We start from the raw sequence: 22,714 nt of genomic DNA, 5'->3' as shown, positions 1-22,714 counted from the left end.
GTTGTTCCCTCTTGTGCATAACCAAATGAATGCATAATAAAATATTCAGTGCTGTTCATTTCTATACTTCAGATGGCCTTGGTTGTATCACGTTAGTCTTTCACTGAATGGATGCTTGCAACGTTTGTAAGAGGCTTCATCCTGATTGTGAGGCTTGTGATGTTGGAGGAAAATAAATGTGCAGTCAGGTCGTTCGCTGCCCTGAATTAGCTGAGAGGCTCCTGTAGCAAGCTTTACAACTAAGGAGCTAACTTTGACAATAACTGTTCTGATTAAAACTTCATTTCTGGAATTTTGAAATCCTTCTGCAGCTCCTATATGGCTTGTCCTGCCCAGCTTCTCTTTTTCTAATGGGGGGGGGGGGAATTGTGTTAGGTTTATAAGGAACTGCAGGTAGAAACTCCGTAAGCTCTGTAGCCGTGAGTTGAAGAAAACTGTCTCGAGATGTTGCCAATGGTACTTTCTTCGGGTGGTGTTTGAAGTACTAGGTATACTGCAAGAAGGTGACCTAGAACAAGTCACTTTTGTTTTGATGCTCTAGTGCAAGAGCTAATTCTGGCTGTTTCCCTGTTCTTTGTCCTCTTTGGAGGCTTGTTGAAGCTATGGTACTGCTGTAGAGTCCTTCAGCTGATTCATAGTCTAACCATTTTGTCCAGATGACAAATGCAAATAGTTCAGTCTTTATGCTAGCAGTGACAAAGTTTTAAAACAAAAATTACTGATACTGCTTGCACTGAAATGTGTGTGTGGGGAAGAAGAGTTGACATTGAGTCAAAAATGCAGCATCTATAGCACTGCAAGTTGTTGCTCGCTCTCCCCTAAACTGCAGAGAACTCACAGGAATTTTGCAAGACTTTGTCTTGACTTTACTGCTGAATTGTAAAACCCTCCTTGTGAAGGGCCTGGTAACAGTACCCTCTTGTGGACTAGGAGGGCAGGAAGATCCTTCAGTGCTGAAAACTGATCCGTTTGCAAAGCAGATTATTCTCAGGTTTGCCAAAGTATTTTTTTTAGAAGGCATTATTTTAATTGCCTTTGGCAGTTTGAAAGTGAATTTCTTTGTAGAAGGCTTGGTACTCCTGAAGAGCCAGTTGTGTGCTCCTGGTTGATGCACGCAGCCCATGTCACGTGCTTTCCCCATGTCTTAAGGCCACAGAGATGGTACTTGATCGTATCCTTTTGTGTATACAACTGCTAGAACCAATTAATCTCAAAATACTTTTGGCAGATACAGTGCTAAGAACAGAAAGCAAACATCTGCTGTAGTCTCTATGGAAAGTTCCTTTGAGTTGATTTTAAACTCTTGTTATAAAAAACACTGTTGCCTGGTTCACAATTAGGTAGCATTAGTAGCTGCTATGCAAATGCTTCTCAGCTGATCTGCATGTCAGTTCTGATGTACCTTGAAAAAAGTGATCTGTGTGAACAAAATTACTGCTTTTTCCTTTTCTTGTTGTCAGATTGGCTGAAGTCTCAAGGAGGTCTGGTATTTCTTGTGCTAGTTGATGAAGTTGTACTACTTGTATAGCATTTAGTGTCTTGGGTTTCCTGCAGTGATTCTAACTGCTTCAGAAGTACAAATAATTTGAAAATCAGGAGGTGCCCTCATGCCTCTTGATACGTTGACTTGCTAGTTTCCAATGTATTGTATTTATTTTCAAAACTGTATCTAGTGCACAAGCTTTACAACAGTGTTTTGTGAAAGAATAATACCTGTTCTTTATGCTCGTTTTTAATCTACCAGTAGCAGATGTGTAATTATAGGACTTCCCTAGTTTCCTTATTTGATTTATGGATTCAGGGAGGCAAGTGGTATACGAGTAAAGAAACCATGTAGGCATGACTTTGTTAGTGGTTTATAACAGACTCTAGCTGGTGTAGAAAGGCCTTATGTATCACTAGAGCCATTTGCAATACAGAGGGGTTAGTTGTAGTATATCTGAAGCACCTGTTAGCTTTGTTCTTAGTCTGAATTAAAGTATTTTAGAAAATGTCATCAACTTGGCTGTTTCAGATATAACAGCAAAAGAAACTTGAGTGTAAACAAAACCTTCACATTGTTTCCTAGCAGAGATTCAAGTGCTGTCAAAGTTGCGTATTTCCTGAGAGATCTCACCAAATTTTTTACATGACCGTGAAAGATCACAAATTCCTAAAGCAGGTGATACTGGACCAGTCATTTAAAAGGAAAAAAAAGGAAAACATTTGTTCTGTGCATCATCTGATTACTCTGCATGCTGTGTTTAACCAACCCTTTTCAACTTTTCCATTCAATTTATGTGAAAACAAGCAGCCCTTAAACTCTTCAAAATGAATTGTTTTTTTAAAGCTAGTAAGCTACTTCCTAGGCTTTCTAAATCCCAACTTTAGTTGGTTCCACTTAAGTGTATTTGTTTTTAAAGCTCGTATGAAGAATGTTTTCTGAACTCCTGCTGATTCTGCTTTATGTAGACGTTTTATTCACATGAATGTGAAGTAGTCATGTTTGACGTGTTAAATGTAATATTTTAAAGGTGCCTTTTGTCTAGTTTCAAATCAGATCTGTGCTGTCTTTCTAATTCCATAGCTCCAAGTAGAGCTATTTGGCAATGCGTGCTAGATTTAAATGGAAGGACACAGGTGCTACCTAAATGTTTTAAGCTCTCATTTAAAAAAAAAAATCTTTTGAATGTGGTAGCCTATTTCTCAGTAGTAGTACTTCTGCTGTTTCTAGTGAAGTGACACAATTGACTTCATGTTAAAACTATGCATATACTTGAAATTTGCCATACTCATCAGACATACCGTTGTCCCCTATCTTTATTTAAATGAACTTTTTGATTGACTGATTCACAAATTAATTTTCCTTCCTTCTTGTCTGTCCAGCAGGATTCTGTAAACTGTAATAGATGTAACGTAGTTCCATTGCAAGGGCCAGTTTAGTCTTTAGTGGAATGGGTTAGATGGCTTGCTGTGTAAATATGCCTCGGGATAAAAGTTCAGTGACATCTTTCTGGACAGCATGGTTGTTGCTAAAAGCAATCTTACCCTGGATTGTGTGGGGAGGGGCTCTCCTTTATTCTGCAGATAATGACTAAGGAAAGATGCACCAACAGCACCATGAGTAGATGTGTGCCTTTTTTAATTTTACTGCAGGCTGTTAGGCTATCAAGAAGCTTTGATAGTTAATACACTATCATCTTTGCTACATTACCTGATTTTATATTCTAAAATCATAAGTGTAGTATTGGGTCACAGAATAGAGTAGGGCTCTGTTTTGAGACAGATGGTAAAATGAAATGCATGTCTATTAATAATGGGAAAATAGTTTAGTGGGTGTTTGGTAGTCATGGATTTTATTACATAGAAAAAAAAACAGAACAAATTTACCCAGCTAAAAGTAGAATAAAGCTGTAAATTAGCTCACCTTTCCTGACAATTTTATGCAATATGAGTAAAATTTTGAAACACTGGCTGTTGTTTCATATATTAATTGCATAATTATTATGAATTTAATTCCAAATTAGGAGAAAATATAATTGTAAAAGCTTCTCAATTCAGTTACAATGAGATGGATTAATTCTAGTTTTTCCAGGACTAATGGTACACAACATTGTGTGTGTATCTGTTCCACAGATACTAAAAATCTAAGATACTTGAAATAGTCAAGTGGGTCTAGAGACAGTTAGGAAGCATAAAGAATGAAACCCTGTCTCCTAGCGGTATCAGTGCAAGTTAAACAGCGTTGCCTCATGTCCCTTTATTTTGTTGCAGTGCTTGAAAGAGCACTTTGCCACGCTTTTCCTCTTGGCCTGACAATGTGAAAGGTTTAATGCCAGTTTGAAATTAAGTATAGATGCTCATGCGGGTTAAGAGTAAGATGCATTAGGCCATTAATTTTCTGTTCTAAGCCTTTAAAGAAGACTGCTTGCTCCCTTGATGGTCTTCGGTGACATTTGGCTTTCTGTCAAGCCAAAGCACTGCAGCTTCATGTTGTCTTTTCTGTGCTCCTGATGAGATCTATGGCTGCCTGTAGCTGAAGTCTTTATCTGATTAGGTGTAAATATTGAAAACAGCGAATCCATTGAAAATCTGAACTGAAGCAACTAATAGTTTAGGTGCTGGGTTTGACACCTCTGAAGGCCTCTATCCTTCCAGAGCACAGGGCAGCTGCTCTCTGAAATGGATGTTATGCCAATGTCAAGATCTCTGCTCACCTGAAAATAAAGGACTGAATGCTGCTTTTAAGTTGTCATGTGAAAAGGGCTGTTTGGAAATGACCCTCATTTGTTTCCAGTATTGCTTTTGCTGACCATTGCAGAGATCCCCTGTGCTATTTTCATCAGCAAATACGATGCCATTCTTGGTCTAATCTTTGCTGTTGAATATTGTGCTCTTCTCAGGGTATCTGATTTGTCATGGAGGTTCGTGGGCCTTTTCCCCTTCTCCCATCTTATTTTGGAAATCATTTGTTCCTGTGTGCATTCCCCACCCATGAAAGTCAGAGCTTATTTATAAGCTCTGGCTTTTTCTCCTTTTATTTCCAGTTCTAATTGATTTTGTATTTCACTAGTGAAGAGGTGAAATTCTCAGCACCATATGTAACAAATTAAATTTGAAAATAAGTTTTTGGCTTGCTTGCTTCCCTTGCTCCAGAGGTGCAAGAAGGTATTTTTAATGCTGCTAGGTTTAAAATACAGTATATGGAAGTGAGACTTCTGATTAATTTTTAAAATATTAAATACAGGGCCAATCTCAAATGGCATGGTTTGAAGCCTGCTGTGAATATTCTTTATTGTACCTCTGTTATTGTGTTCCTCAACTCCCATATACTTTATGCATTCACTAGTAAGTCCCCTCCTCCGTAACAACATAATCTTGTCATTCTCTCTGAAAGAACCTCATCCCCAGCACCTGTCCTTCAAGTCTTGCCATTTCTCCATCTGCTTTAAAGTCTCATCTGACCTCCCCCCTGCCCCAGTGCCTTTTTGGTGTTGATATAGCAACTGTTCTAAAATCCTATGGAATTTCTCTTATGATTGTACAGGAGATACTGTTCCAAATAAAGCTTACTGTATAAATACCTATTCCTTCATCTCTGTGAGCTTGGTTCAAGCTCTTACTAAATTTTTGAAAATGTTTAATTGTAAGATTATTAGGGATGGCAGTTAAGGACAGGCATCCTGCTTTTTTGCCTATTTTTTAAATGTCTAATTTTACTTTGAAAGAAAAATGTGACGATGTAAATATAAAAATAAAAATCCTCCAACTTTTCTTGGCTGCAGCACATCAGAGAAATGACTAATCATGTTAACATAGCTAGACTCGAAACAAATGCTATGTTGGCTGAAATTGGCCCGCGTGGCTCACCTCATTTGCACTCTGGCCCATCAGTCCTGACAGCTTTCAGGTAACTCCCCAACAAGAAGCAGGGGAAGCGAACACGGGGCAGGTGTTTGAAGTCAGCCCTTCCTGACTGGTCCGTGTCCCCAGTAGTCTCACCAAAGAAACTTCAGCTGCATGAGCACTGTGGCCTTAGCCTGTATTTTAGGGATGGTAGACTAAATTCACTACATAAAAGCAAGAGCTTTTCATTATTAAACTATTTAAGAGCAGTTCACCAAATGTTATAAAAGCTGTATCAGACAAGTAGCGTTGTCAAATGAGGCCACATCTTGTGAATGGACTTGAAACTTCAAATCTTTCCGGGTCAAGTCAATTTTACAAATTCTAATTATGACTGAGTTTTAACAAAAAGCACACAGTTCATAAGCTTTCTACATAAATGTATTTCTAAGTAAAACAACTTGAATAACCACTGAGAAAAGTCGAGCATAATTTAAGAAAAAAAAATTGTAATGGTGCAGGAATGTAAGTGAAATACCCTAAAGAAACAACAGCAATTAAAAGAACAGTGTTATGAAAAGGGTTTTCCTTCTGAATGCCACCAAATCTCTCTTGGGGAAAAAAAATCTGATCTTTTCCCTGCTTTGTCATCTCTTGGTTCCTTCCCTGTAACAGCCTCAGTTGAACTTTAGCTTGTTCCCAAAGATACCGATTAAAAAACTATACCTACCTGTGTGTATGTTTACATTTAAAGTGGGTCATCTCTGTTGGAAGATAGTATTTAGTAATCAGAATTACTGTCATGGAGAGTTTGTTTTTCTTTAGGTTTCTTGAACCTTCTCATGGAATGAAGTATCCACAAATATACCTCAGCTGTATTGGTTACATACATGGAGAAATTGAAAATGGGTTTGTAATTTGTTAGTGCATGCATTCATTGTACTAATGCTGTTCTCACAGCCTTGGTCAGAGGATTGGATAGGAATTCCTGGAATCCTGAATTTTTAACTGTATAGGCTCTTGCTAATTATTGATCATGACATTGAAGATCAGAGTTTCCTTTACCAGTTCTAGTTACTGTATTGACCATGGGGAAAATTCCATACGTTTTGCTTTCATACGTATATATGCATATACCACAGGTACATGTAAAGGATTTTCATTTGAGGTCAAAGCATTTTTTTCCCGACAGTTAGGATAACATAGTAAGATTGAAATCTGCTGCAAAAACTAAGAGTAAGCACCAGGTATACTTCAGTGAAAGTTATTTTTTCCCTCAGATGAATGGAAATTGCTTATCTTCCTGGGCTTTTAAGTCACGCTTTCCATGTGTAGGATTCAGATGTCTGTCTTTGTTGCAGTGCCTTTAACAGTCTTTATGAGCTCAGTTTAGGTTTACATTAAGATTTAGTATCATCAGTGGTGATAACTGCATTTAGTCTTATGATATCCATTTTTGGATGAGGAATTAGCTCACATGAAAAAGGATATTTACTGACTAAAGTGGAAGTACTACAGAATGTCATTCTTGCAGGTAGGAAAGTGGACCCCAACTTGATTGAGGTCTTACACTGGAATCCTATATACTTTCAGCAATAAATAATTAAAAAGTAATAAAAATGCTGGAATACTCCAGGATACTCTGGAAACATCTGACTTGATGTCAGCATGTTTTTCAAAGCTAGTGAGAATCTTGGTTTGAAGTTTTCTTAAGGCTTAGAATTAGGTGGCTGGCTGCTATAATTATGTATTAGATTTGGTCTCTTGAGCTGTGGTAAGTACAAGTCAGTCACAAGGATAGAATACTAATACAAAATTGCTTTTCTCAAACCTGATTTAAGTTCTGACACTGTACGTACAAGTAAATATGAATCTTTCTATTGAATATCTGTCTTAATAGTTACTTAGTCAAAGAAAGCTTAAAGGTTATACTGTCAGACCTTCATCAGAAAGGAAAATTATTTAGAAAAAAGATTTTCTTCCTTCAAAGTGTATAGTTCAGAATTCAATATATTCCTCTTGTACTCGGTAGTTTGGTTTACTGGCATCCTTTAAAAAAAAAAGTGCGGTTTAAATGAAAAATAGTGCCTTTCTAATTTACATGATGTCTATTAAATGGGGTAGATGTGGGATTAATATAACCGTGGAAATCAATGTGGGATCAAGATAAAAGCTGCTCTACTTGCATTACTTTAAAGTTCAGAGTAGAGTAGTGCTCTTTATTACCAAATCCAATTTTGTGTGTATATACGTGTATTGCTGTTTCCCTTGCTCTTTGGTTTCCCTTGCTCTTTGAGTTCGTGACCGTAAGACTTTCCTGTGAAATCTGCTCTGGGGAATGATATTTAGAAAGCTGTTTTCCTGGATCACCAACTTGCTTCTGATGCATAGAGAATGTCTGTGAGGCTTTTACATGTTTTCCTTAGCAGCTTTATCTTCCAGCACTCCTGTCACTTGGTATCTCCCTTACATGAAGTGGCTACTTGTATTCCCGATGAGTAGTGACGCTGTTTAAATGTGGACAGGTTCAATCTTATTCTGACAATGATGTTTTCAGGCTATTGTGAATCTGTGTGCCACTTCGTCATTTAGTTTAAGCATTGTACGTTTCCTAGAAATCACAAACGCAGAATCAATGAAGTCTGAGAGTGAAATCCTTCAGACCACAGCAGTGTGAGCAGAATTTTACTCATGGTTTTAGAAAATTCCTAGAGCAAACACGCTTAATTGTGTTAAAGTGACACAGGTATGGTTTTATCATCACTGTTCTGATGATGATGATGGAGGCTTTGAATGAAAGGTTTTTAAATTTCTCTCATGTGACGGGAATCACTTCATCTTAAGATGGATGTCCTCTCCTCTTTCTCCCTACAGAGTGAAATATCGGATATCTTCTTGCAAAAGAGAAATACCAATAGTGGAGGGGAATCTTGAGCTGAAAATAAAGCCCCTATCACTTCAGAACAGGTTAAGGAGCTGTTTCATGGAAAGCACGGGCTACCTGTGGTACCTGTTAAAAGGGTAGCACAGAGTGCAGGCTGGGACTAATAGGGATGCCATACCAAGGGTATGCTTGGCTGGTGGCCACGCTTGGCTCTGTTCAAGTTGGAAAAACTCAGTGAACTCTTTCAGGTCCTCTTTCCTGTTCCTTTTCTTTTTTTTAAACTATTTATTTTCCTGTCCTGGGCCCAACTTTGTAATTCTGGTTGTTTTGCCAAGGCTTCAAAACTGTTACTGTACAGTGTCCTTGAAGCTTTCCTAAGGGCCTCCTAATAGCCAGGTCATTGCAGTGGGCATTCTGGTCCTGAGCATACCTCGCTGTTCTGTGCGCTTCTGTTGCTGCTAACCTGTGCAGTTACACAACGTGGCTAATAGGTTTATTTTTTTTCCCTATACAGTGGTTTCCCTCTGAATTGCTTTTGCTTACTTGAGGCTTTTCTCTAGCACTGTTGTGTGCCTCGGTCATACACACGGCATACTGATGGGTTCTTCAAAAATAAACAAATAATTGCGACCCAGATTTGCAGGACTGTTTGCTCTTCAGCAGGACTAGAACAGTTAGGACTCCTGGCATAAAGATATTTAAGTTTTACGCAATTAGTACAGTCAGGCTCTTGTATTAGCTTGGAATATAATTTTGGCAAAGAACTGCACTTGCTTTACATTCACTTAATGTGATGGTCTTGTGATCTTTGTTAGTTCCTTAATGTGCTGTTTGAACCTTGATACAGATTTGATCATAGTCTTGTACTGGAATTAGGACAATGATTTGAAAGGGTCCGGTCTTTGTAGGACATTATTTGGTGGGAGACAAGCCCACTAAAATGAAACTCAGATGTGCTATCCCATTACCCTTGATATAAAAGATCAAGTGGGGTAGCCAAATTTGAAAAACCTTTGTGTTTTAAACAGTCTGCATTGTAGTGTTGTCTGTCAGAATTCATGAAGTCATGAAACTGACAGTTATGCAAACTTCCTCTGAAGTACTGATTACATACAACAGAACCATGCTTTTTTTTTTTGCTTGGCTATCATCCCCTTTACTGTCTCTTCCCCAAATACATGTTGTTCCACCTGATTTGAAGGAACAATGTCAAAACATTGCAGATAAAAGGCAGTGCAGTAAGACTAGCAGACTGTCTGCTAGGATGTCATGATGGGGCAGTGACTTCATTACAAATTCATAAAGTCACCAGCTTTATGCAGATCAGACTTCCCAGTAGTATCTGTTTAAAAATAACTAAGTATTTTTGCTTTATGGTAGATAGATAAACAGGTTATGTCTGTGGTGAAGCATTTTCTGTCCCTTGTCTGTTCTGTTTCAGACAGTCCTAAACTGTTAAAATTTAGGTACAATGCTTTTATTTCATGGTGACGTACTACATCAGAAACATGAAAAAGTTCCGTGCCAGAACGGTGGGGTCTGTTCACCTCTGGAAACTCAGGTTTCCGTTAGAGCAGACGGGATTATGAAATGCGCATTAAGAGAAAATTGAAGTTTAATATAGTCTGTGATCTGTGTTTGTGCCCATTTTTGTGCAAATAGTGGTGCTTTCAGGGGAGCTTCACGAGGTTATTCTCTTGTCCGGGGGACAAGGCTGGGGGGTGGGAAGGGAGGAGGCTCTAAAATGCTTCCAGTTGATCTTGGTGTATAAAATCTTTTCATTGATGTGAACTGTATTTGGACTCTGTCCAATTTTCCCACTGTCCTTGGACATCCTGCTTTAAATTGGGATGAAGCCGTTGGAGACAACATTTCCACTCTTTGAGAGAGGGAAGGAGTAGTGTATTGGTTCTCATGTTCATAGGTTGTGGTGTCCAACCAAGCAGGCTGCTAGCCAGTTAAAAATCAAACCTATTTGGTAGCAGGGAATAAAGTTGGGAAAGATGACTTAAAAAATCTTTTTAGTAGATGTGTAGTAATGGGAAGCTACCTATTTGTTTATAAACACGGTACTAGCTTTATGGTCAACCATAAACTTCGTTAACAAAAAGAATGAACTAGCTGAAGAGTCTTATTTACTTTCTTCAGGTGGTGGAAGTACTTTGCATTTTCACTTACTCATGTTTAAAACTTGTCAGACTCCAGCACAGGCATGGTGATTTAACTGTGTGGTTTGAGCCTTGCTGGGTGGTGCCCCGAGATTGCTCAGGCGCTGTTTTGCATCAGGCTGCTTTGTGACTGGCTGTCCTACCTGGTCGCAGTCAGTAGGTAGTGCAGGAGGTGTTGTAGGGCTTTGCAGTCTCTGTCGATCCCATCTGCCCTTACCCATCAATGCATGTAACCCCTTACCAAATGCTGTAAGAGTAATTGCAAGAGTAATTGCTGCACTTCTCCTTGGAGGCTTTGAGTCTGAGAAAGCTGAGCAGCTTCGTTTAGTCATGTTTGTTTGGCGGGTTTGTTTTTTATGGTGCTTTTATTAGCCAAGCTAGAAAACTGTTACAGGCACCTGAGTAATGTGGTGCTTGCTTTTTCTTTGGTGTCAGAGAGCAGTATTTTTTGTCATAGCTTGCTTTTTTAGCCCCATAAAACACAACTGTCTGGGAAAGTCACATCTTTGGGAGTTTTGTCATTTGCTTGTACCTAGGAGCATGAGATTTTAATAAATTAAAAAGATATATATAGATGTTGAATCCTTCTAGGACTTTCTTCTCTTGCATTCAGTGATTCTAAGTGGATTTTGTACTGACAGTTGAGACAAAGGACAGTCCTCCTTTGTCTTGTCTTCCGTTATGGTAAATACTAATGGTACACTGTGCCTGCCTTACAGCCTGTCACTTCAACAAAAAGTGCCAGCTTCTTCTGTTCCTTGAAAAGGTTCCATGGAAAAATCTTGTATTTCAAATGCTTGTTATCCTTCTGGACTCTTACGTACTCGGTACTCTGTCATTCTGTATATGGCAAATAACATGACAACAGTCAACATATTTTTCTTAGCCCAAGACAGCGTAATGCCATACTGTATTTATTTCCCTATCCCATTACTTAAAAGTTGTCTTCTTGGTGGCTTTGACTTCATCAGACTTTCTCAGTGACATTATTTATTATACTGTGTGCATGCGTACAGGCATATGTTGCAGGTGTGTAGCTTATTTGCTGTCTCACAGGCTTTGAGGGCGTATTGGGGTTAGTAACACCAGTGATTAAGATCATCACAAGCTTGCAGATCCCCAACACACAGGTATTCCAAGTATGTTTGCTTACATGTGGTCTTAGTAAGCATCTTGTACATGCTTTTTGCCTGCATAGTAGAAGTAATTACAAATGAGCTGTATTCCTTGCACATGCCTTTGGAAGCAGTGGTGTAAGAAAATAGTGGAAACTGATACTGCGCCCTGGGGAGTCTACCACAGTTATTTCTGTGATGGTGAGTCGGCTATTTTTGTTTGGAGAGCTGAATTTTGGAACTTACCTCTCATAGGCCTATGGATGTTGAGAGGATTGTGGGCAAAAATCTATCAAGGATGTTTCTGGCTAGTGCTTTGTCTTTTAAATTCCAAATTTTTCAATCCCAGGGTCATGTAACTAGACTTGGAAAAATTATATATATATTTTATAGGTCTGAATGAAGAAGTAACTACACCAAATTATTTAAAAAGGTTTGTGGGCGTTAATATTGCAAGGAAGTGAGTGAGTTCTGGAGAGAACAGGGAGTGGTTTTGATTTACGGTGAAAGAAAGTACAGATGAAAGCCAGCTGTATGCAGTACAGCTCAGTGCTAAATGAGATTAGAACAAGTCACAGATAAGCCCGCTCTTTTCTTCCAATGTGACTTCCAGACCAGCCCCATTGAACACACTTGTTGCTTCACGTGGTTGTGTGGACACAGGCATGCTGAAGTTGGGATGCTGGGCTGCTTTTCTCACGTCTATGTGCTAAGGTTTCTGAAACTGCTCTGAGATACTTGGTGGAGTCAGAGCTGCAGTTCTGTTACTGCTTGGGCTTTTTTCTCCTGAAGCACTTAAAATTTGGATCTGTAGATGGAGCGTGGTGCATATAGTTATGGGCAGGCTTTAGGGTTTACTGCTACCACATGACTTTTGAGTTGTTGTTTCTTTGCTTACTGCAGTGCTCAAGTTCGCTTCCATTCTAGTTGAGGTACTTAATGCGCTAACCTCTGAAGAGTGGTTGCTTCACCTGCATGCAGCAGCAGTCTGGCCACAGATGTTCTAGATTTCAGCTGCTGTCCTGCTACCTGTGGGCACTGAAGCACACAGATGCTTGTGCTGGAACAAACTGTGTTAGGCATGCCGAGGGTTAGAAGTGAATGCTTTGTCCCAGTAGTCATCATAGGTGAAGTGGGTATAGCAGATCAGCATAGTAATTAATTTTGAAGCTCAGCTGGTGGCATGGGCTGAAATATGACTTACTGTTGTGGTTTAAATTGCTCTAATTCTATACAGAAAGAACATCTTAAGTTTAGTCTTCATATAAGTGTGTGTGTATATATATATGTAAATCAGTCTCAGGAGGGAAAGTTCATTATGAAAGCACAGGATTTCAAGAATGTGTTACAAAAAGGGGATTGTTGGAGACATCAGCTCTTTCTGGGCATTGCCCTTTACAAAAATTGCTAAGGAAAGTTTTGATAGCAAGTGACTTTACCTTTTTCAGTCTCCAAACAGAGTTGCAAGCTAGTGATATTCTCTAATTTTCTGTGAAGACTTAAATCTCTTCAGTTGTTGGAGTAGCAGTATTCTGCACGTATCTCACAGTAACACTGCTAGTTGGCATCAAGGTCTTTTCTTCAATTAGGACAGGTAGAGAAGGCTTTAAAAAAAAAGTCTATTCTATTTTTTGTCACGGTGCAGTGCCAGCATACTACCCACCGCTCTCCTTTCAAATATGTTTGACAGAAAGCTGTATTTAATATTAACTTGCAGTATTGGCAGATGAAATACTAGGATGCTCTTGTGTTGTTTTGCTTTGGGATTCCTAAAGCAGGAAATGGATCCTGCAACCTGATAGTCTGTTCTAGATAGCATGGTTTACCACTTGTGTGTGGGGATCACTTGCTGTAGTGCGAACAGCCAAGTTGTGCTGTTGTCCATTTTCAATACATGCCTTGAAACTTTGCAAAATAGTTCAGATTTGACTGTTGCAGTATCCAGCTGGTTTGCTTCTAACCAAAGTTTGAGGATGTTGCTGTGCCAGAAATGACTCTGACGGGTCTCTAAAGAATTTTTGCTACTGTTCTTCAACTGCAAGAGGAAATCACGTTCCTTCCAGCTTCATGAGAACCTAGTTACTGTTTTCTTCGGAAGAACATCTGTAGGGCTGTGAATGAGCAAGCTTTAACAAAACAAAAAACTTTCGTGATATTTCCCTGCCTCCCTGGTTCCTCAGGAAATTTAATCATGTTCGGTTTCTATAGCAAAGCCCTACCTAGCCTTTCTTCATTTTAATATACTTCAAAGAAAACAACCCTTTCGAGCCTGCTGCCCATTGATAAAGCAGATGAATTGGGTTACCTAGCTTGCACCAGAGGTCCTTTCATAAAGAATCTGGTAGGCTTTCCCTAATCAATAATGGAGCCACTGTGCCCTTCATTATTTGAGCCTCTGAACTGAAAAAACAAATGGGGAAATATGTAATGGGGGAGGAGTTAAATCTTTCTCCCACCCACTTACACTTGGTTTAAAACCTGCCAGTCCCTCTGGATAATTCATCAACCATATAAACATTTACCCTAATTTTTGGACAGGGAAAGTATTAAATGCTTAGCTTAACAAGTAAAAACAAAATCCCATACCCCACCAAAGAAGGACATCTGTTTCTAACTTCAGCTTTTTATTTTTTTATCTTTCATTTTTTTTGTTGGTAAATCTCCCAGACAACAGCAGTTCTGTAGAGAGTTTAAATATGAAGGAATGGCAGGACGGGCTAAGGGCACTTCTACCGAACATTAACATCAACTTTGGTGGACTGCCCAATGCTTCTTCCCCCTCCAACGCCAACCACAGTGTACCAACGTCCAACACTGCCACCACCGACAGCCTGAATTGGGACAGCCCTGGCAGCTGGATGGACCCCGCAATCATCACAGGTAATCGTTTCTCACTCCTTCAGCTCCGCTGGCAAACCATCAAATGGGTATTTGGCACAAACTGATTTACATCTTGGAAAAAAAAAAAGTATGCGGTGGTCTCTTCCAGCTTCCATCCACAAAACCTCAAGGGTCCAGGAATTTTTGTGGAACCGCTAGGCGTAAACTGTCACGTAACCCTTTGCAGTGCATGCCCAGGACCTCTGCAGGCAGTCAGGATGATCAGTGCTTATCTATAGGATCAACTTAGGTGTCCCTTCTGCAGGATGGCATGTCCGGTTTGTGCGCCGCTGGTCCTGAGGCACTGGAATCAGTAACTGGACTATGTTATTTAAAAAGGGACGTACTCCACTTGTTTATAAAGCTCTATTTTATAAGGCTGTCTGGTTGTGTTTTCCCTGTTAGAGAGGCTGAAGCATGATTCAAGTAGGCAGAGCAGGAAGAAAAGCATGCAGGGCACAGGTAGGGTTTGGTGTGGTAAGCTCACGGAAACAGGGTCGCAGTCCTCGTGCAGAACGCTTGATAGAAAAACGTGTATCTTACAAAGGAGTGCTCTGAGGGGGCACTTTCTCCTGTCTGGATTTAAATGTTAAATGTTTTGTGGGCAGGATAACATATAATGTAAAATGTGTTATCTGTACAAACTAATGATGTTTTCTCACTGTTTTGTGCTAGGTTAAATTGACCTCCTTCATGCTCAGCTTATTGTTTCTGCTCTGACTTGCCTGTATCCTGTTTTTTCTTCTCTTTGTAGGTATCCCAGCCTCCACAGGAAACAGTTTAGACACCCTTCAAGACGACAATCCTCCACATTGGCTAAAATCTCTTCAGGCCCTCACAGAGGTGGACGGCCCCAGTGCAGCGCCGTCACAGACACACCACAGTAACCCCTTCGGCACACAGATCCCTCTGCACAGAGCCAGTTGGAATCCCTACTCTCCTCCTTCAAACCCCACCAGTTTCCATTCCCCACCCCCAGGCTTTCAGACAGCCTTCAGACCCCCCAGTAAAACGCCCACAGATCTACTACAGAGCTCAGCGCTGGATCGTCATTAGGAAAGGTGGAAAAAAACAAAACGTTAGAAATGCAGGAAGTGTCCCACCCTGACTCCTCCCTATGCCCACCTACTGTTCCCTGTCATATCTTTCTTTCTGAAGAATCCAGTTCCTGATCAAACCTCCCCCCCAAATGCAATGCCATCGCAGGGTCATGACCAGATCTTCTTGTTAAGTTTCTGCTGAAGCCAGTGTTGGAAATACACTGTTTGAAATAATTCCTAAATATCCTAAGAAAAAAAAGAGAGAGAGAAATCAAAATGCAGCCTCAATGCTTAAGGAGAATATTACTGTCTTATGTCTTTTTGCACATGAGTATTCCTGCCTAGTGGAAAAGTGTCAGTCTACAATAGGAGAAAAATGCAATGCAGAATCCAATGCAGAAATATGGAAAAGGTATTTAATTTAAATGAAGTTACTGAACATGTGGGGCAAGCAGTGGCCTAACATTTGTTTTTGCATTCAGTGTGGCACTACACAGGGAAAATGCTATGTCTTTTTTTTTCTTTTCAGAAAAGGCGACTTTATTGTGTCACTCAGTAAGAGGTTTGACATGAAGTGTGTTGAAAGACAAAACACTTAGAGCTATGAGTAACTGGCATGTTGCTGAAGAGTGGTTTAAAGAGGGGAGAATAAGATTTTTTTAATTTTGGCTTTAGGTTTAAAGTAAACGTTAATGTTTTAAAAGTATTCACAGATTTAATACCTAGTGTATACATAATATAATTATAAGCAGCTGAAACACGAGTGATATTTACTTCAGTCTTTCTGTCTCCTCTGTCAGTCTCTCTTTCTTTTTTTTTTAAAAAACAAAGATTCACCTGATTAGGGCACTCTGGGATAGCACTGCATTGGGGCCACATGATCACCATCAGGAGCAACCTCTGACCTCCTCTGCCTGCAGCTTTTACTTAACCCTGTAGTTTCTGGACGTTTGTGCAGTATTGAAAAGACAGGAAAGAAACAGATAAACATGGTTATAACCCAACGCTAAAACTAAAACCAAGGAAATGTACCTCTTTCTTCAGAATTAAAACTAAAATCTTAAATAAAACAGAAAACTTGATGATGACTTTGTGTTTGCCTTTCTTTTTTTAAACTTGGATTTTGAAGAACTGCATCTGGTAAAGCCGTGTGTCATTGCATGATTTCTTCCTCCTGTTTGTCCGAATTGGAGTTAATTTTTCATGAAATGCTGCATTGCATGGTGACTTCTGTATTGAAGGGTGGAAAAAGCATAGAAATGCTAATCTTTTTAAAGGGATTCTGTTGTCTTTACTCAGTTAATAGTTGGAGGATGAATGTCTTTAGCCTTTATTGTCATCCTTTTAAATCTGAAGCATAAAAAGTTTGGTTTTGCTTTCTCAATTCAATACGATGTCATTTGGGACAGATAGCATATAATAATGTCAGAATATGTGGCAAGAGAATTCTAGTTACGACTTGTTTCCTTCAGCATCTCTGCTTTTAAAAAAAGGTGTAAAATATTTTCAATGTGCAGCGGTGGATGAAAAGCTCTCAGCATACAGAAAGCCTCCAACAAGCTCTTACGCTTCCAGCCAGAGATCAGGTTTGGTATTTAAAACCAGCAACCTTATGACTGAGTGCTGGATCGAAGTCTTCTCTGCATAGCTCATGAGAGATGGCTGGGAGCCTGAGCTACGACAAGTGCCTGTGCAAAGGATTTCTCACCAGATGCCAGCTGTACAGTCTGGCTGCCCTCCTAAAATGTTCCCAGTGGGCAGGGGTGAGGAGGGGAATTCACAGCTCCGAACTGCAGGCTCCTCGTACAGGGAGGCTGGCCTCAGCCTGCGCTGGGATGGAGAGCAGTCCTGAGCTGCTGGGCTGGGGAAACCAGCCTCCTGCTGTCCGCTCGTGAACCTGCGTGAAGTTATTCTAAACACCCTGCTTTACAAAACCGCGTGGTGGTGGCTGCCTGCTTTTGCTCTTACCTGTGTTCCTCGTGGTGCTGTATTTGCTGTCTGACAGCTGAACTCAATGCACTCTTTCTGGGCAGGCATTGTTGCTGCAGCTTAGCCCTGTGCCCTGGTTACTTGGAAGAGGGCTTACACCCTGTTCGTGCCAACACCCCCCAAAACAATGACAGTTCTTGGGACCCAGTCAGCCCAGTCCCCACTGTAACCGCTTTCAGCAGAAGCAGCTCACTGCTCTGGGAGCGTCCTCTGCTGTGGTGCGGCCTGGGCAGCAGGGCAGGCAGCGGGGGGAGCCATCTTCTGGAGCTGGTGGAGGGGGTGCCGGGGGCTTCCCTCCCCAACTTGTTATGGATACCTCTCTTCAGACGGGTTTTCTTCCTGACGCTGAAAACAGGCAAAGCTTAAAACTCTTAAAGTAGCTGCAATTGCTTCCTATTTCACACAGCAATTCATGAAACTTGGGACCTTCATCATTTTTTGATTTGTCTCCTTGGCAGTTCAGGATGCACTGAAGGAAAAGTGCCTGTGGTCTATTACCACTAAACAGAGGCTTCAGCTGTTCAGGAGAGCTTACTCCCTGCTTGTGGTCGGCCTGCTGACAAATGTATTACAACAAATTTTGTAACTAGAACGGCTCTTCTGTCTGGTTCTGCCCCTTCTGCCCCACCGCCCCAAAAGAAAGGCTTTTGCTGGGTAACACTGGTGTTATAACACTAAAATATATCAGTGCTTAGGTGGACAGTGGGGTGGCTTGTGCTTCTATTACCCTATTTTTATTTACTCTCTGGTACTAATTCCTGTGCCCTTGCTCAGGAAGCTACCTGGCATTTCACTCCGCTCAGCTCTGTGGGGCTCTGCTAGTTTCTCTCAAAGATTTTGGTGAAGGACTGTTCCTACTGCAAGAAATTCTGTACAGGGACGGTTACCGAAAGGAGGAAGTTCATGCATTTGTTTTGTCCGTGTGATTATCTCAGTGCGTGGTCTGTTCTTGCTACACGTATTAAGAACATGTACAGCTCTTGCATCAAGCCTAGAAAGGTGCGTGACTAAAAGTGTGGTGAGCCTGGTCTAGCAACACATTTGAAAGATGTCTGGTAGAGATAAGTTGGCGAAAGAGGATGGATCAGACTCCTCCAAAACTAGTATGAATGTGTGCTGAGGGGAGGAAGGGAGTTGTCAGTTGTGAATGCATTGGTATCAGTTCTGCTGCGTTTTCAAGGAATTCGGTTCCAGTGTAGTAATTCTGGGGTCAACAGTGCTGGGCTGATACTAAGGGTTCATGGCTCCCTTTACTTTTAATAAGGAAATTACAAATCTCTGGAGTTACAGCAAGGAGTATGTTGCCTCCTAGGTAAGGTGAAGAGCCCTTGACTGAATTTCCTTTCCATCTATAACATTCATTTTCTACTCCCCCATCAGGTGTGAGCACCTGTCCCCCTACCAATGCAGTGTCCCAACAGGGCCGCTCTAACCATACTTAAAGCACCTTTGCCAACTTCTGTGACAATTCTAAATTATGAAGTGAGTGGTTTGTACTCAAGTTCTTTAACTCGTAATTTTAGTTTTCCCTTCCCCAATCATAGACTCTGTTCTGCAAACAGCTTTTATCTGAGATGCTTGTTTAATCGTAGGCATTCAAGATACAGGATTTTAGGGCCAATGCAGTGATCTGTAGTTCTGTAGAGTTGCTCGTGCTGCTGTGGAGACTTCTTTGGCTTGAGCACATTATTCCCTGGGGTGGTGGGGGAAGGCATGCACCAATTTCCTCCCTCACCCTTGCAAGAGAGCTTAAGAAAATACACTTTAAAAGATCATAGACCAGTTACCTGGTGGTTCTTGTCTGTCACTCGCCTCAGAGTGCATGGTGTAAGTTGTAAAGGAGCTTAGGTTTGTTGTTGGTCTCTAGCATATGTAAATCCATTGAGTGGTGGGCACTGTACTGCCTGGGACTAATCCCTTTGGGGAAAGCTATAGTGCTGGAATAAAAAACTCTCTAAAAACTCTCACTACTCAGAACTGAGGCCTCTTGAGCATTGAGAGGTGGCACAGTGCTTCAAGGGATACTGCACGGGAGCTGTCACCAGCCCTGCCGGAAGGGGTTGTAGGTTCTGCTAAATTCGTGAGGGGAATGAGCTCTAGCAGGCGTGAATTTTCAGTGCTCACAAAGCAGAAATGATGTGCAGTGCTGTTTGCCATGAATGCGTGTCTGTTAACAACAGTTGCTGCTTTACATCTTCTAGCACTGTGCAAATATGTGTCTAGCTATAGAAATGCTTTCTGCTTCACTGATACGTTATCAGGTTTTCATGTTGAATGTGCCTGTACTAACTGTAAGGACTGGTGTTCCTCCTCCTCCTCCCAAATCCCAACACCTCTTTTTCCCTTGGAACATTCCACCGATGGGAAACAGCTCTCAGATCCTCTTCTATTTATGGCTTTTGCTGTAAACCAAGCTCCTAAGAGGGAAAAGATGATGTATTTTCATAGCTTTGGGATACAGTGTCAGAAATGGTGTAACCTCAGTACATTTTGGTCTACATGTGAGAGCACTGTATATGAGCAAGATCTTCATCTTCCCTTCTTTCTGGGGTTTGCCTTTGCCCTAGGCTTACTGCTGTTAGGTTTATGTGGTAAAGTGAAGGCTCTTGAGATGGAAATGTCCGAATGAAGCTCCTGCCCTACAAGTACAGAGACCTAGAGCCACTTGTGGGGATGCAGAAGTCCATATTTCGGTACAGTGGAGGCTCAAGGTCAGCTTGGTGATCCTGGCAGCAACAGATTTGTCACTGGCCTTGCTGATGAAAATGGACTGGTTCAGGGTGGGGCTGATGCAGTAATACTAGGTGTGGTAAAGTCGTCTGAACAAAGGTGTCGTCACTGGAGGAAAGCAATATAGAAAACTTGTTAATCTAAGCCACCCATGGGAGATGGTGTGCCTGACCTCTGGTGCTCCACGAGTCCATCTCCTGGAACACAAATGAGATGCGGTCTTTCAAGTGGGATACAGTCACTGCATGCACTTTCTCCTGGGAAATCTTGCCTGATTACTGTTTCTTCCCTCTAGTCCTCAAAATTTTAAATTTTACGAATCTCTTGCCCTTTCAGCAATGTCTGGCAGAGGTTCACTATTCTTTTCAGGACCACAATGAATGCTTCTTGGGATTTCATAGCTTTAACATTTCATTGTTACAGGTCCCAGCATTAACCTTGCCCAGATCTTCAGAGAGGGTCTGAAACCTCTTCTGTCAATGCTGACAGTCCACAGAAGGCTGATGCAGTGAGCTTATCTGAGGAATTTAAAGCTGTGACCCAAACTTGTTGGCTATTTCTAAATAAGCATGCAGGCTGAGGTTTCACAGTGTGGGATCTCAAGCTTAATATCCTGTTTTAAAAAAAAAATGAGGATGCATTCTCTGTTTGGGCACTAAGCTGGGAGCAACTGATTGCCATGTTTGCTTGGGACAGAAATTGGCAATGAGACAACCTTGCAGCCATCTCCATCCCTCCTCTGTTGGTTTCCTCCAGTTCTAGGGCCCACCTGTGTATTGGACACTGCATAAATATAATTAAAATGATTAGATATTGCATTGGATACTGCATAAAATATTACAGCTAAACTTCTTGGAGCTTCAGCTTCCCTGTAGGTAGGCCAGGATCTTAGCTGGAAATCCTGTTCCCTAGGGTGGAGAATGTTGGAGTTCGTCTTGTGCTTGGCAGGGCAAAGTGGTGGGAAGGGCAGGCCTGCATGTGCTGCCCCGTTGAGGAAGGGTTAGGAAGATGGTGGCTCCAAGGAGAACCACCAAATTGTGGTGAGAATGTGTGGGACTACAGGCCTGGGAGAGAGTTTTTCCTTTCAGTTCACAAATTACTTGAAGCTTCTACATAGCTACCTTCCTCTGGGCAAATAAAAGCAGGTGGTGATTCCTGTCGCCTTCCTGGGATGAAGCTGAGCATGGCTCTTCGCAAACTGAACTCAGCCCTTTGCTGTGCTGGTGCAAGGTGAGAAGGAACCGAGGCAAAGATGAAGGGATTGATAGGGGAACTTGTGGTAAAGTTGGGCTTCCTGCCCTCAAGCTTTCTTCAATTGGTTTTGGTTCCCTGCCAGTCTGAGACGAATTTCGAGAAAGGCCTCTCTGTTCCTCCCGCTAGAGGATCTGCTGTCGGAGCCAAGTCTTGGGATCAACTTTCTTGTGGTAGAAATCTTAACTTTTCAAAAAAAAAAGTCAGGTAAATGTTACCCCTAAAGAAACTTTTCAATTTTGTCAGGTAAATAATTTTTTTAAATATCAGTCACATCAAATGCTTGTTTCAAGTTGACATTTTTCTCGGCATGAAAAACTGTGTCAGTTTATTGAAAATGTTAACTTTTTGTTATGACACTTCAGAATCGACATCGTTCTGGACATGTTTGGCAAAAGATTTTATATCTAAAATGTGCGTCATTGCAGTTTGCAGTGAAAGCAGGTATCAATCTCTATGTAGCAAAAAAAAAAAAAATAAAAATCCCACTTTTGTTTCTAAAGCCTTGCTTGGATCCAAGGAAAAGTGAACTCTGAATGTGCCCCAAATGTATTTCTTTTCACAAAGATCTTGGAGAGAAGAGAAACTGTAGTGAATTTAAAATTTTTCCTTAAACCATGATAGGGGAGAGGAAAAGAAGATATAAAAAAAAAATCTCATTACCTTCTTCTGTTTCCCTTCTTTTTTTCTGGTTTCGTCTCCCTTCCTACAAGAAGGGAGAAGAAACTGGGAAACACTGTTCCCAGAGCAGATCCTGTGCTGAATCCCTGCACATAAAAATATATTTCAGCAAAACAGTGACAGAGCATAGCCTGTGGATATGGCACCGATGGGCATGCCAGGGTGCTCCTGAGAGCTGAGCCACCCTTAGCACTGCATCCAAAGTCGCTGCTGTTTCCTGACAAGCAAGCGTGTTTTCTGCAAGAGGTCTGTGCAGAAATTCCTCCATTGGGGAGCACTTGGGGGCCATGCTGGGAGCACTGGACAGGCCTGATGCTTACTGGGGACTGACTCAGGGTGTCTCTGCAGTCTGCTCGTGGGGCTATGTGTTAGGCTTGGTTGGAAAGAGGGAGAGGAGAAAAAGGTAAAGTTAGGACAGGAGATGAAGGGAAATGCAGGGCAAGTCTCATTTTTCCTGTCCTTTCTGCAGCTTCAGTTGTTTTATGGGAATGAAAAGCTTTTCTTCCTTGCAGTATGGTTACTACTATTAAATGGCCACTTCAGGTGTCATCCTCTTCTGAAAAGGATTGTACAAGCTTTAGTGCCTGTTGACAGCCAGCCCCCAGACCAGTCTTTCTGCTGCGTGGTGGTGTGAAAAGAAGACACAAAAAG

The 22,714-nt window shown here is 41.1% G+C and overlaps 1 protein-coding gene across 10 annotated transcripts in view; it reads left to right on the top strand.

Annotated features, from left to right (window-relative positions):
- CNOT4 (CCR4-NOT transcription complex subunit 4) overlaps nucleotides 1-16,500 on the top strand; it is a 72,951-nt gene extending 56,451 nt beyond the window's left edge. For 7 of the 10 annotated variants that reach the window (XM_066994355.1, XM_066994375.1, XM_066994356.1 and 4 more), the window contains 2 exons: nucleotides 14,160-14,372; nucleotides 15,127-16,500. In XM_066994355.1, the coding sequence (XP_066850456.1) occupies nucleotides 14,160-14,372; nucleotides 15,127-15,428 (515 nt within the window). In that variant the 3' untranslated portion in view covers nucleotides 15,429-16,500. The remainder of the gene's footprint in view (nucleotides 1-14,159; nucleotides 14,373-15,126) is intronic. The other 3 variants (XM_066994368.1, XM_066994377.1, XM_013182564.3) reach the window with 1 other exon arrangement.
- Nucleotides 16,501-22,714: the final 6,214 nt, after the last annotated feature.

Source organism: Anser cygnoides, chromosome 1 (genome assembly GCF_040182565.1).
Source record: "Anser cygnoides isolate HZ-2024a breed goose chromosome 1, Taihu_goose_T2T_genome, whole genome shotgun sequence".
In the NCBI taxonomy this organism is placed as follows: Eukaryota; Metazoa; Chordata; class Aves; order Anseriformes; family Anatidae; genus Anser; species Anser cygnoides.
This window is presented reverse-complemented; position numbering and strand designations above follow the sequence as displayed.